The 14,931-nt window shown below is 42.1% G+C and overlaps 1 protein-coding gene across 1 annotated transcript in view; it reads left to right on the forward strand.

The window, feature by feature from the left end:
* Positions 1 to 3,392: 3,392 nt before the first annotated feature.
* Positions 3,393 to 14,931, forward strand: part of HELB (DNA helicase B) — a 96,483-nt gene continuing 84,944 nt past the window's right edge. Inside the window, 4 exon segments of the mRNA XM_073651744.1 lie at positions 3,393 to 3,408; positions 3,411 to 3,731; positions 7,688 to 8,014; positions 10,111 to 10,310. Of these exon segments, the coding sequence (XP_073507845.1) occupies positions 3,393 to 3,408; positions 3,411 to 3,731; positions 7,688 to 8,014; positions 10,111 to 10,310 (864 nt within the window).

Raw genomic sequence — 14,931 nt, forward strand, 5'->3', positions numbered from 1 at the left:
TGACACGCCTCCTCCCTGCATGTCAGATGCTGATCTGATGCTCTGCAGTGCAAAAGCATTACAGAGTATCAGATCAGCGATCTGACAGTGTAAAGTTGATGTCCCATCCTGGGAGACAATGTAAAAAAGTTTTAAAAAAAAGTTAATAAAAATTGCAAAAATATAAAAAAAATTACAAAAATAAAGAACAAAAAAAAAGAAAAATATTAATCCAATAATTTGTGTAAAAACAAAAACAGTACAAGTATTTGGTATCGCTGTGTCCAGAAAGACCCGACCTATAAACCTGTCCCACTAGTTAACCCATTCAGTGAACACTGTTAAAAGAATAAATAAAAAACTAGGCAAAAAATTATGCTTTATCATCATACTGCAGAACAAAAAGTGGAATAAAATGCGATCAAAAAGATGAATGTAAATAAAAATGGTGTCGCTGAAAAAGCCATCTTGTCCTGCAAAAAAACAAGCCGCTATACAGCTCCATCAGCCAAAAATAAAAAAGTTACAGCTCTCAGAATAAAGCGATGCAAATATAATTATTTTTCTATAAAATATATTTTATTGTGTAAAAGCCCCAAAAGATAAAAAATTATATAAATGTGGTACCGCTGTAATCTAACTGACCCGAAGAATAAAGCTGCCTTATCAATTTTACCACATGCGGAACGGCATAAAAAAAAAACAAAAAAAACAAAAACAATTCCTGAATTGCTGGTGTTTGATCATTCTGCCTCCCAAAAATCGGAATAGAAAGCTATCAAATATTGTCATGTGCTCAAAAATAGTACCAATAAAAAAGTCAAATCGTCCCGCAAAAAACAAGCCTGCACATGACTCTGTTGGCCGAAATATGGAAAAGTTACAGCTATCAAAATATGGCGATGCAAAAGCCTGTTTTTGCAATAAAAGGGTCTTTTAGTGTGTGACAGCTGCCAAACATAAAAAAAATATATATAAATCTGGTATTGCTGTAATCGCACCGACCCGAAGAATAAAGTCGTCTAATCACTTATACCGCATGAGGAATGTCGTAAAAAAAAATAAAACCAATTCTTCACCTGCTGTTCATTTGTTCATTCTGCCTCCCAAAGATCGCAGTAACGCTCGGCAAACATTTATCCTGCGCTTTGCGCTAACAACGCGGTTTCCGTGTAAATCTCTGAAATACGTGATTCAGACTGAACTTCCGGCGGAAGATTCCCTAGTATGCAGCAGATGGAGGCGCTGTGGACGCTGTCTGACCTGTGAAACTGCGGTGTCTGTTATTTTAAGGTGTGCATAAAAGTGCCGTCGGCCACAGTTTTGTGCACGTCTGAAAAGAAGGACACCGCTGAACAGAGGCCAGACTGAGTCTGGAGTAACTGCTGCCTCATTATAGTGAATGGATCTGTCGGGGGGTTTCATCTGTCATGTTATTCGGAGATTTAGATGGAAACCCCAAAGTAAGTGCTTAGCGTAAGAGAGCCGGATAAATGTGGTCCAAAATGTTATGCAAAACGTTCCCAATAAAAGCTTCAACTCAATCCACAAAAAAACCCCAGTCAGGTCCGTCATCTGTTATCAGAAATATAGGGGATTTCCATGTTACCGGTAGTACAAAAACTCTGGAAAAGCGCTATGGCTCCTTACCCCCCAAAAGAAATTCAGCAAATTCTGCGCTCCCAAATCCAAATGCAACTCTCCCTTCTGAGCCCCAGTGTGTCTAAACCACATTTATAGTCCACGTTTGGCATTTCTGTAGTGATGAGAGCCTGCCTAATTTATGGGTGCGTGTCTCCAGAAGCATGAGCTAGGCACAATGTACAGGCACTACAATGTACTGGTCACTGCAACATACTTCTTACTACAACGGTAGTTTGCAATTTTCATTCAGCAACATCCACTACTGCTTGCTTCTGGAAAACACCCATGGAGTCAAAATCGTCATTACACTTGTAGATAAATTACCAAAGGGGTATAATTTCCAAAGTGGGGTCACTTGAGGGTGGATTCTGCTGTTCTAGCACTTAGGGGCTCTGTATGTGGAGTCCGCAAACTATTCTAGGAAAATCTGTGCTCCAGAGACAAATAGCACTCATTCCCTCTAGAGTCTCGCCGTGTGGCTAAGCAGTACTGTACAGCCACATATGGGGTATTTCTACATTCAGCAGAAATTGGGAGACAAATGTTTGTATCACTTTTACCCATTTCAGTGTAAACATGTAAAATCCGGGGCTTAAACAAAATTTTGGTAGTAAAAATGTAATTATTTTTTCTTCACTGCTCAATGGTATAAAATGCTGTGATACACCTGTGGTGTCAATATGATCACTGCATCCCTAGATGAATTAATTGAGAGGTGTAGTTTGTAAAATGAAGTCACTTATGGGGGTTCGGCTGTTCTGCCAATGTGACATGGCACCCTCAAACAAGTCCAGCAAAATCTGAACTGCAATATGGCTCTTCTTCCCTTCTGAGCTTTGCACTGGGGCTCAAAAGTAGTTTTTAACCACATATAGAGTATAGGTTTACTCGGGAGAAATTGCACAACAAATTTTGGAGTCCATTTTCTCCTGCTGTCCTAGTGAAAATGAAAAGATTTGGGGCTAAAACACTATTTTCGTGTAAAATATATATTTTTCTCATTTTCACAGATCAACTTTGTAAAATTCTGTGAAGTACCTGTGGGTTCAATGTGCTCACCACACATCTAGATAAATTCCTTTAGTGGTTTAGTGTCCAAAAATGGGGTCACTTGTGGGGGGGTTTCCACCACCAGGTAGCACTGACCAGAGCCCCGGGAATCCATCGGCTCATCTCTAGCCCCCACTGTCCTGGATACAACCGACAGGCCTGGATTTGGGTCTGTGCCCTGCAGTCTCTAGTGTCTGCTGAATGCCCCTCATTACCAGCGCCCCTCTGACAACTCCTCCTGCCGGGGAGAAAGAAATGGTAAATGGGCGTGGATTGGGGTGTGGCCAGGGGCGTGGCCAAAATTTGCCGCATGGCGTGTCCCTCTTTCTGTTCTTGAAAAGTTGGGAGGTATGGGCTATGGGGACGAAAAAATAAAAGTCATGGCTCATGGAAGAAGTGAAGGGAAAAACTGAAAGCGCAATAGCATAAAACCTCCTGGGAGGTAAGAGGTTAAAAACAGAAATTTTGCCTGAACTAACAAGAGTATTTTGCAGCTATTTTCCGTAATAAAAACCAGATGTATCAAAGGGGTTCTCCTCATGAGCTCCACGTCTCTGTTATTGGAACTAAACAGAGTCCGAATTGCAAAATACAGCTGTGCACAGCTACAAGCGTGTGACTGAGTGACACAGTGAGACAGGCTGCACACATGCGCAGTAGCATCTAGGTAACATCGCTGCTCTTCTGTATCACGCATAAAAAAATAACCAACCAACAAAATGTCCGCCGCCACTGCTCGGCGACATTAGGTACCACAACAAACTCTGTGCACTGCTCAGCACTTTCGCTACGTCACTTCCGGTTTAGAGGGCGGCTATTTGGAACTACAGGCAGCAGTAGAATGTCTGACAGACGTGGATGGAGGGAGAAGCGCAGGGCTGGGGGCTGCATAGAGCTCAGGGGTCGCCTCTTGCCAGTGAAGGATGAGGAACCAGACACGGGGGACAGTGACGGGGACAGCGAGGGTCCTAACGACTCGGAACCGGAGTTCTTGGACGCAGATGAAATAGAAGGAGGAGCCAAACAAGTGAAGTCCTGGAGGGTGCCGATCAGCACAGGTACTGTCACGTGACTGTCATCGGGGGGGGGGGCTTCTGTGCAATTCTCATTATGACTCCCCCCTCCAGGGTGACACTGGCTGCAGGCTCTATCCCAACTATAGCGCCCCCTCGTGGGGAACAACGCTCATATGGTCTTTACCCATGGAATGGTCCGGATGTGTAAAGATGGTGACATTTTCCTTGTCCTGCCCTCACCCATCTCACCTAGCAGTGCTAAGGACGATCTGTCATCAGACTGTCACCTATTGTTTACATTCGGTTGATTGCGTTGAATGTTTTTTTTTCCCATATCACTGCCTGAATTAAAGGGGTTGTCCTGGCTGTGACTGCCGAATAGTGACTACACCTCCTATGTCTTCTAAGGTAGCAGCAGCTGGTCACTTACAGGGAACCTGTCAGCAGGATTTAACCCTATAAACTAAAGGCATGGATATAATGGCGCTGTGATCCTGATGTGAAGGGATCCGCTCAGTGGTTGTTTAATACTCATCTTATGAAGTTTTCAGAAAATGACGTCTCGGGTGCTTCAAGGAGGGATGTGGTAGCAGGGTTTTCTTCTGGTTCTCCTCCGCCAGTGAATAATCAGTGACCTGCAGGGGGGTGGGCGGAGAACCAGAAGAAGACCCTGCCACCACGTCCCGCCCTGAAGAACATGAGACGTCATTTTCTGAAAACTTCATAAGGTGAGTATTAAACAACCACTGAGCGAATCCCTTCACATCAGGTATAATCAGCATCACCGCACCATTATGGCCATGCCTTTATAGGGCTAAATCCTGCTGACAGGTTTCCTTTAAAGGGAACCTATCACCTGAAATAATGGTATTAACCTGCAGGTTAATAGCGTTATTATTATGCTGCACGCAGCCGAACGCTGTTTGGAGAAAATGAACTTTGTATTTCCCCGCCAGCATCTGATTTCAGTCTCTGGGGCGGCGCTGGCTCAGTCACCGCTCTGAATGTACTGAGCGGCGGCTGTAACCGTACCCCCGGCCCTGAGTGACTATGGCGAGTACCGAACACTCAAGCGTTTTAGTGCTCGATTATCACTCGTCTTCAATGGATATTCTGATCTAATTCTGGAAATATCAGAAGTGCAGAGGTTAGAAGATCACACAGAACACGTCACTCTACTTGATTTGAAAGAAAGGGTGCGCAGATTGATCACTCCACGCTTAAGAAATATCGAATCACGGCACTCCTTTGAAGACATGAAATGATGAAGTAGATAGAAATGAGTGCCCAAAGCATCAATTTTATTTAATGTTTCTCATCACTGCGGCAAACTCGCTCTTTTCATTGTGCTGCACATTCGTTTACAGTGGTCTGCATTATTCTGAAGAAGGCGTTGTCTGACCGAAACGTTAAATAAGATTGATGCTTTGGACCACTTTCTATGTACTTCATCATTTCATTTCCTCAAAGGAGTGCCGTGATTCTACATTTTTTCAGAGGTTAGAAGAGCCCTCTCACACTGCTGTCCACTATGTCTATCTGATCTAATAATGGAGATACAAGGGGTTCTGAGGTTAGAAGTGGCCTCTCACACTGCTGTCCACTAGGTCTATCTGATCTAATAATGGCGATACAAGGGGTTCTGTGGTATGAACAGGCTGCTCACACTACTGTCCACTATGTCTATCTGAACTAATAATGGAGATACAGGGGGTTCTGCGGTTAGAAGAGGCTGCTCACACTGCTGTCCACTATGTCTATCTGATCTAATAATGGAGATACAAGGGGTTCTGAGGTTAGAAGAGCCCTCTCACACTGCTGTCCACTATGTCTATCTGATCTAATAATGGAGATACAAGGGGTTCTGAGGTTAGAAGGGGCTGCTCACACTGCTGTCCACTATGTCTATCTGATCTAATAATGGAGATACAAGGGGTTCTGAGGTTAGAAGGGGCTGCTCACACTGCTGTCCACTATGTCTATCTGATCTAATAATGGAGATACTAGGGGTTCTGAGGTATGAAGAGACTGCTCACACTGCTGCCCACTATGTCGATCTGATGTAATAATAGAGATATAAGCGGTTCTGAGGTTAGAAGAGCCCTCTAACACTGCTGTCCACTATGTCTATCTGATCTAATAATGGAAATACAAGGGGTTCTGAGGTTAGAAGAGCCCTCTCACACTGCTGTCCACTATGTCTATCTGATCTAATAATGGCGATACAAGGGGTTCTGAGGTTAGAAGAGGCTGCTCACACTGCTGTCCACTATGTCGATCTGATGTAATAATAGAGATATAAGCGGTTCTGAGGTTAGAAGAGCCCTCTAACACTACTGTCCACTATGTCTATCTGATCTAATAATGGAGATACCAGGGGTTCTGAGGTTAGAAGAGCCCTCTAACACTGCTGTCCACTATGTCTATCTGATATAATAATGGAGATACAAGGGGTTCTGTGGTATGAAGAGGCTGCTCACACTACTGTCCACTATGTCTATCTGATCTAATAATGGAGATACAAGGGGTTCTGTGGCATGAACAGGCTGCTCACACTGCTGTCCACTATGTCTATCTGATCTAATAATGGAGATACAAGGGGTTCTGTGGTATGAACAGGCTGCTCACACTACTGTCCACTATGTCTATCTGATCTAATAATGGAGCTACAATGGGTTCTGAGGTTAGAAGAACCCTCTCACACTGCTGTCCACTATGTCTATCTGATCTAATAATGGAGATACAAGGGGTTCTGTGGTATGAACAGGCTGCTCACACTACTGTCCACTATGTCTATCTGATCTAATAATGGAGATACAGGGGGTTCTGCGGTTAGAAGAGGCTGCTCACACTGCTGTCCACTATGTCTATCTGATCTAATAATGGAGATACAAGGGGTTCTGTGGTATGAACAGGCTGCTCACACTGCTGTCCACTATGTCTATCTGATCTAATAATGGAGATACAAGGGGTTCTGAGGTTAGAAGGGGCTGCTCACACTGCTGTCCACTATGTCTATCTGATCTAATAATGGAGATACAAGGGGTTCTGTGGTATGAACAGGCTGCTCACACTGCTGTCCACTATGTCTATCTGATCTAATAATGGAAATACAAGGGGTTCTGAGGTTAGAAGTGGCCTCTCACAGGGAAAAAATATATCTAATATATCTAGGGAAAAAATTCTAGAGTGCTCACTAGTATTAAAAAAAATCCCTGTCATTAAAGATAAAACACTAATTTTATTAGATATGCATTAAAAAGTAAAAGGAAGTATAAAACGATATACACAGAAGACCGTGGTGTATTTAAAAAAATGAGATATACACCCAGATATAAACAACTTATTGAGGGATATAGGTCTGATGAGAGGAAAATAATTTGTTACTAAGCAGCCCTATTGTCTCGTACTGCTTTGCCACGGAGGTTGGCAGCCTAGAAGCAACACAAGTTGTGGTGCCCCCACTCAACGTAGACTTTCCCTTGCTGTCCCTAAAGCCTGCACAAAATTCACCAATCAACAGCTTATATAGCATAAAGAGTGACACAAAAATGGGTCACATAACCAAAACCAGTAGTGATAAAACAGGAAGAGCTCTACTCGCAGCATACAAATCCGTGTCCACATGTATATACATATAAATACTGATGCAACTGGTCACAATGGACATACCCAATACTCACATTTACTCAGAATGGGAAAACATCACTAATTCATATAGTTTGATATAAAGCATAAATTGCAAAAAAAAAAGGGCTACTGAAGGAAGAGAAAAAAATTATGCTTCCCTTTAAGTAGTGGTCCTAAGCCTGGCCTCAACACCACGCCACCCCCTGCCCCATAGGATGCAGGTTCATCAGGAGGCCGGGTAAACGGTGGACTGGCAGAGTTTGTAGCCAAGATGGATGCATCCGGCATGTTTTTTCCCGTGTAAGTACTTCTAACATTTGTGCATTGATTTCACCAGTGGACTCATTCCATTTTTTTTTTTATTGCAGTAAAAATTAAAACTGAAGACTCCCATGAGTATGTAGTGACTGGATCATTTCCACTTGATGATCCATGGTGGACTGTCAAAGTAAAAGTGACACCGCATCAGCGTCAGAGCTATGCCAAAGAACCACCTTCATATGAACTGGATGATGATAGCCTCGGAGATCAAGCCATTCTTTCATTGTTTCTTAAAAAATGTGGGATATCCGACGAACATCGAAGGGATTTTATGGACTGGCTATCAAAATACCCTCCTGTTTCCTTTAGCACATTGAGAGAGAAGGCAAATAACTTTGGGACACAAAATATCCTGAAACACCTGGAAAACTCCAGTAGGTCTTAAGTTTGTTTTGTCTGTGTGTAGAGTTAATGATTAGTGATGAGCGAGTATGTTCTGTTAACCCTTTCGCCGAGTATGCTCGGGCCGAGCTCCGAGTATTTACAGCTGCTCGGTGATATGGTTGAATCACTCCCGTGTGCATGATTTGCGACTGTTTGACAACTTTATTACATGTGAGGAATGTCTATTTCTTACACATTCCTCACATGTAGTAAAGCTGTCAAACAGTTGCAAATCATGCACACGGGAGCGATTTAACCTGATCACCGAGCAGCTGTAAATACTCGGAGCTCGGCCCGAGCGTACTCGGACAGAACATACTCGCTCAACCCTAGTTGTATCATCTTCTCTCTCGCTCAGCTCCCCGGCCTCTCGGCTTCCTGCTTGCTAGTGGGAAGAGGGGACGGAGTGCTCCTGATGATTGACAGTTCAGACCAGCGACATGGTTGATCCACACTGTGCGCTCCCTTATTCTGCAGGAAGAAGCAGTTTTGCATCTGCAGCTTCAGAGGGGATCGGGGGTACCAAAGCTGGCTGGATCTGGCCAGCTTCAGAGCAGCGCTTGCAAGCTCTAGAGCAAAAAAGCTTGCAAGCACCGCGCTCCTTGCCTAGGAGACCTGCTACTGCTGATAGAATACAGAGGTGGCTGCTAAAAAGCTGTAAACTATAGAATGAAAAATCCCTCAATTCTAATTTTTAATAAGAGTTAAATTGCAAAGTTGCTTATTTTGCAGGACTTTGCAGCTTTACCCATTTTTAAAGCAGCACTCCAATGTTTTGGTTGTTTTTTTTTTTTTTTTTTTTTTTTATACTTACCCCGGAATGGTGTCACTTATATCTGTTCCCTGCCCATAGTATAATACCAACCAGCCACCAGCTTCAGCTTTCCCTGGGCCTCTCCAGTCCTATTCCGTCATCTTGTGACCACAGCTGCTGATTGACCGGAAAGTCACAGCTAATGGTCACAAGCTCTTAGTGTAAGTCTATGGGAGCCTTGCTCTGGCTCACATAGACTTACATTGAGTAGTGACTTCCGGCTTGCCCAGCAAACACTGGTGTGATTCAGCAGGTCATAAACTGCAGAAGACAGGAGCGGCTCCGATAACAGCAGAAGACTGGTGATAAGTATTTTACTACAGGCAAGAAACATATATTAAAGAAGTTGTCCAGTACTTTTGATGCCCCAATGTCCCCCAATGTATTTACCTTGGGCGCATAAGTCTTTTTGTAATTACCTTGCTGTGTCTTCATGACCTGTGAGCGGCGCTATCGCTGGCCGCTCACAGGCATCATGTGACTCCAGCTGCTGCCGGCTCTTCCTTCCCTTGATGTCATGTCAAGTGAGGTGTGACATCAGTGACACGCGGCGTGACATCAGTGACACGCTCCCTGACGGACTGTGGGCTGGGTTATCCCAGAAGATGAGGCAACCCCTTTGAAAATGAATAAAATCCCTGAAATACCAAGTGTGACTGCTGTTACCCCAAGGCCTCCTTCACACATCTGTGTTTCCAGTACGTGTGGTGTCTGTTTTTTTCGTGGATACCACATGTATCCATTATAATCTATGGTGCTATGCACATGTCTATGTTTTTACATGGACCATGTGTCCTTGCAAACCACACGAGGACATGTCCATTTTTTTCGGGCAGCACGGATGACAAGGGCCAATACAAGTCTATCAAAAACACTTACAGCACACGGATGGCAGCAGTTTACAGTTTGTGTGCTGTCCATGTTTAACATTGTAAAGTATAGGAGAAGCTTTGTCATTTATCTATTACCGAAAAACACTGGTGCCTCACTTTTGGTGAAAACACTGATTGCACCAGTACTGTGTCTTGTGTGTTTAAACATGGACGTGTGACGGTGGCCTAAGACTAAGCAAATGCAGGACTCTAGCGTTTGTATAAAAGACGTGGTTTAGCTTCCCGCCTGTGATGCACGCAGTGGCTATAGGTCTCGTACAGTCTTCCTGCTTTGGCCTCTGTACTTGGAGAGCAACGCAGGGTGGTAACATACAGAAGCAATGGGGATATAATGTTACCAAACAGAAATGAACAATTAACAAACTCTCCTTCTATGCAGAGTCTGGAGCATTCGCATTTCTAGCACTACAAATTCCTCTGGTGCTGAAATATTTACCAAAACTTTTACCTTCCAAAATAAGAAGCTTGCTCACGTTGGATGTTAATGACCAGAAATCCTTCAAGGAATCTTCATGTAACACCTTGGAAGTCATTGAAAAAATGTTGGCTGTCAATCCTTGGAAGCTTGGGTTTGGCTCGGTAAGTGCATTTGTATCTCATATTTTATATTATTTGTGTCACTATATTATTTCCCTGAGTTTTATCTGTGCATGAACCTGCTATGTGCTAGAGAAACGGCCAGTGGGATTAGCAACTGGACAAGTAGTCAGTCAATGGAAACCTGCACAATACTATAGCAATGCTGCCCATGTTAATGCGCTCAGTCTACTTTTGGAAAGTCATCTGATTGCTCATCTCCGCAGATAACATACAGCTGACCAACAATGACTGCTGCCTTCCCGGGTGAAATAAATCCTATTTTACAATGTTGTAACTGCGCCTATGTCTAGCCGTCATTTCATCTACTTTGTGTAAAATATATGTATGTGACCTTTTAAAGATGCATTTGCCTTAACCAATTATTTGCAAATCAGCGGTTGTTTAATAGCCTGTTTATACCGACAGATTATACCATAGTGATCTGTAATAGAAAGTTCAGTGCACATGTGCTGCCATTCTTCTCGGTAGCACCGATCCTGTTTACACAGGATGATACATTGCCGAAAGTAATGGTCTTTTTTGCAGGACAAATGATTTCACCCAATGAACAAGTGATCGGCCACCTGTTTATGCTGCAATATTATCGTGAAGCGAATGTTCCTAGGAATGATTGTTCATGTTAATCTTTCAGTGTAAATGCACCTTTTAGTGAGCGTCAGAGTTTGTAGACTATTAGGGTTAGGGGTATGACTTGTAGGGAAAGTGACCTAAGATATACAAAAAGAAGATAATAAGGGCACCACTGAATAAATTGGAATCACCCTAGACCATACTAAAACTGTGCAAACATACAAGAGGAAATAAGGATGCCAAAAAAGTTAATCTATTTTTATTGATGTGAAAAGACAAAAGGCTACAAGAATAAAAACAATTAAAAACGCCTATAGGCTATATTTACAAAACTAGGTGTTCCCACAATAGGGCAACCGCCTATCCTCCTCTGTCAAAGTAACAGCAATAAACAGGATATTTGGAATACTACATTAACAATATCCATAGAAATGTTATAACATCATTAAGTGATGGTTAACCTGACATGAATATGACAATATCAAAGTCTTATAACCATGAATAAAGATGCATAAATGTTCCACAGAAAAAAGGAATAATAGATAATGATACAATGCCATTACACCCTAACCACCAGTTCAAATGCCCATGGATGTTTTTGAAAATAAATAACAAGTGTAAAAACCAAAGAACCCGTGAAGTAGGCAATAATAAGATGAGGAAATGAGGACCCACGCGTATAGCCACTGTGGCTTCCTCAGGGGTGAATCAAGTTCTTTTCTCTCAAATTATGCTATATATACATGAGTTAAATAAATTAAGTTGGTTTCATTTACCAAGTATGGGAAGCGGTGAGGTAAGATAACAGGTTGTGTTGGTGTCCTGGTAAGCACAATGCTTTTGTCTAAACAGGAAGTATGAATAAAGTTGGTATTACTGAATGCAGGCAAGCGAAGGGCGCTGTCATGCTCCTGAGTTCGAACCCTTAAAGGGGTATTCCCATCTCCAAGATCCTATCCCAATATGTAGTAGGTGTAATAATAATAATAATAATAGCAAATACCTACAATTAGAAATGTAGTATAATATTTTTGATTTGCTATTTCTCTTTCCTCATGTGCAGGCATTGCAGGACCTTAGGTATCCACGGTTATGTCCACTGACTGTGGATACCTAAGGTCCTGTGATGTCTGCACATGAGGTAAGTGGCATAGCGAATCATAAATACTCTACTACATTTCTAATTGGAGGTATTTGCTAATATTATTATTTTTACACCTGTGGAGGTTTCACCAATTTAAGATACACTAGGTAACTGCTCTCCTCCAAATTAAAGATGTCTGAGTGCATGCAGAGAAGCTAATTAACCGAATCTGCTAATCTGGTTGAAAAACTTCACTCAGAGACTGAACCACGCAAAATGGTATACTTTATTACGTAGACATGGGGTTATATAGTATTTCACTCCTAGGTGGGATTAGTAACATTTATTGCTCTTTTCTGATAACTTGGCACGCTGCAATTTGCTCATCCATGTATCTCTTAGTCTCAGTAATGCCTTAGGAATTCTGATGGGAGGGATGAGTTCGTCTCTCAGCGCCATCTTTGCCAACTCGACATGAATCTCTCTGTTATCAGCCATGCACATGCATACGTCATTCTCAGGAAATCATTTCTACAATAAGAATAGAAACTGTTAGTTATATATTCATTAACTATTAGCATAATCCATGTGCATATACACATTTGCATACATATATACACATAGATTATTTCATCATCTCTATATTAATTTGCACTGATTAGGTAATCTATCAAAAGAAACTAATTTATTTTCTATAAGATATATATATTTTACCTTGACACACCTACTACATATTGGAATAGGATCTTGGAGATGGGAATACCCCTTTAAGCCTGTGTTTTGTGGTCGGCTTCTCTGTTCGCCGAGCCACTGCAGACATACCTTTTCTCTGGGTGTTTATGTTCTGTTATTCTGGCTGCAGTCTGTTTAGCATAACACAGGTGTTTTCATTTGTCTGTCCTATCACCTTTCATGTGCGGCTTTATGTTCTTTCCCCCTGCTGGCATTTTCTGCTGGTGGTAGTTTTTTTTTGGAAGTCCAGCCATTCTGTAGTATAAAGCCAGTCAGTGAAATTCCAGCTAGGGTTGATCTCTTTGCTGTTTTTGTTCTTTACTCTGCACATCTGTTTCTTATTAGGAAGTAGGTGGCATATTATCTAACAGTATGTAATTTATACTTTTATTTTGTTTTTCATGGTTAATTTTACTCACTTGGGGATCTTTCCTTTTTTTTCAGCAAAATTTCCATTTTGTAGATAATTCACACTCTGCTCTGCCCTCCGGTTCTTTAGGAGGAACGTGAAGCAACCCGATGGCCTTTCGAGCAGCATAATTCCGAATTGCCATCATCTAGTCTGTGGTTAGGGCTATCTCTGCTCACGCTGGAACCACTAGGTTCTGCGGGGTCAGGCTCTCTAGTCTGCAACTGACTCTGCCGATACCTGTAGTTTTTAGCTTTACCTATTATTCTGAGTGAGTTGCATAAGAGGTGTGAATAAAGTTAGTTCAAGGTGAACACATGAGCATATCAATAAAGTTAGTTTGAAGTTAGTATTACACATACATTTAACAGCTTGTGTCAATAAAGTTATTTGACAATGAGAGATGGGGCATGCATAGAGACAATCGTGCAAAAGAATAATTTCTCAGATGACCAAAGTAAGAATGTTTGCTTAACACGAGAACGCACGCAGGAAAGGTAAGGAAATAATTACGCAAAGATGATTGAGCAAATATATTAGTCAAGACAAAGTGCTCGATTATGAATTGTGCTGACAAAGAAACTTACTTGACCCCTGAGGAAGCCACAGCTTTGGTGGCTATACGCGTGGGGTCCTCATTTCCCAATCTTATTATTGGCTACTTTTTACAGATTCTTTGGTTTTTACACTTTATTTTCAAAAACATCCATGTATACAATTTGAATTGGTAGATAAGTTGTGCTCACATTATATCATTATCTATTCTTATTTTTTTTTTTGTGGAACCTTTTATTTATGTATCTTTATTCATGGTTATTAGACTTTGATATTGTGATATTCATGTCAGGTTAACAATCACGTAATGATGTTATAATGTTTCTATTGACATTTATGAGTAAGGCCATGTGCCCATGATGCAGAATTGATGCGGATTTTTCCTGAGCGTTTCTTCCTCTCCCTGGCAGAAAAAATGCATGCGGATTGTACATGCTTTTTTTCTGCCAGGGAGAAGCGTTTTTTAAGCGTTTTTGCATTCATTTCCCCATGCGTTTTTTTCAAGCGATTTTGAGCATCACTTGGAAAAGTGCTTGACAAGTTGGTCACATGCTCTGTCCTGGGCGTCCCGCGGTGTTCTCAAAGGACCTGCGTTGATGTAATTTAGTGAGCTGACAGGTCACGCGACTGCCGATGTCAGCGGTCGCGTGACCATTACATGACTAAATTACGTCACCGCAGGTCCTTTGAGAACACCGTGGGACGCCGAGGACAGAGCACGCCACCGGAGAGGAGACCGGGGGCCACCGGAGAGGTAAGTATAATGTTTTTTTTATTTTTTTACGTTTTCATTCTTTTTTTTACTAATGGTACCCAGGTCGGATGATAGTCTCGTCTTCTCCAGACCCGGGTACCATCCGCGCATTGAACCGCATAACATTTGCGTGCATACATGCCGATGTTATGCGGTTCAATGCAAGTCAATGGCGGCGATTTCGCCGCGATTACGCACAAGAAATGGTTGTGCTGCGGATTTTTTCTCAATGATAATCCGCAGCAGAAATTTCCGCAGCATGTGCATAGCACATGCGGATTATCATTGGGAAACATGGCAGACAACTTAACAAGTGTTTTTAATGCATTTTCGCGGCGGAAATGCATTAAATCCGCATCGTGGGCACATAGCCTTAATGTATTATTCCAAATATCCTGTTCATTGCTGTCATTGCAGATGAGGATAGGTGTTTGCTCTATTGTGGGCATATCTTGTTTTGTAGATAATAACCTATTAGCGGTTTTAATTTGTTTTT

Source organism: Phyllobates terribilis, unplaced genomic scaffold (genome assembly GCF_046119375.1).
Source record: "Phyllobates terribilis strain yellow unplaced genomic scaffold, ASM4611937v1 Scaffold_11__3_contigs__length_659146591, whole genome shotgun sequence".
NCBI classification, from domain to species: Eukaryota; Metazoa; Chordata; class Amphibia; order Anura; family Dendrobatidae; genus Phyllobates; species Phyllobates terribilis.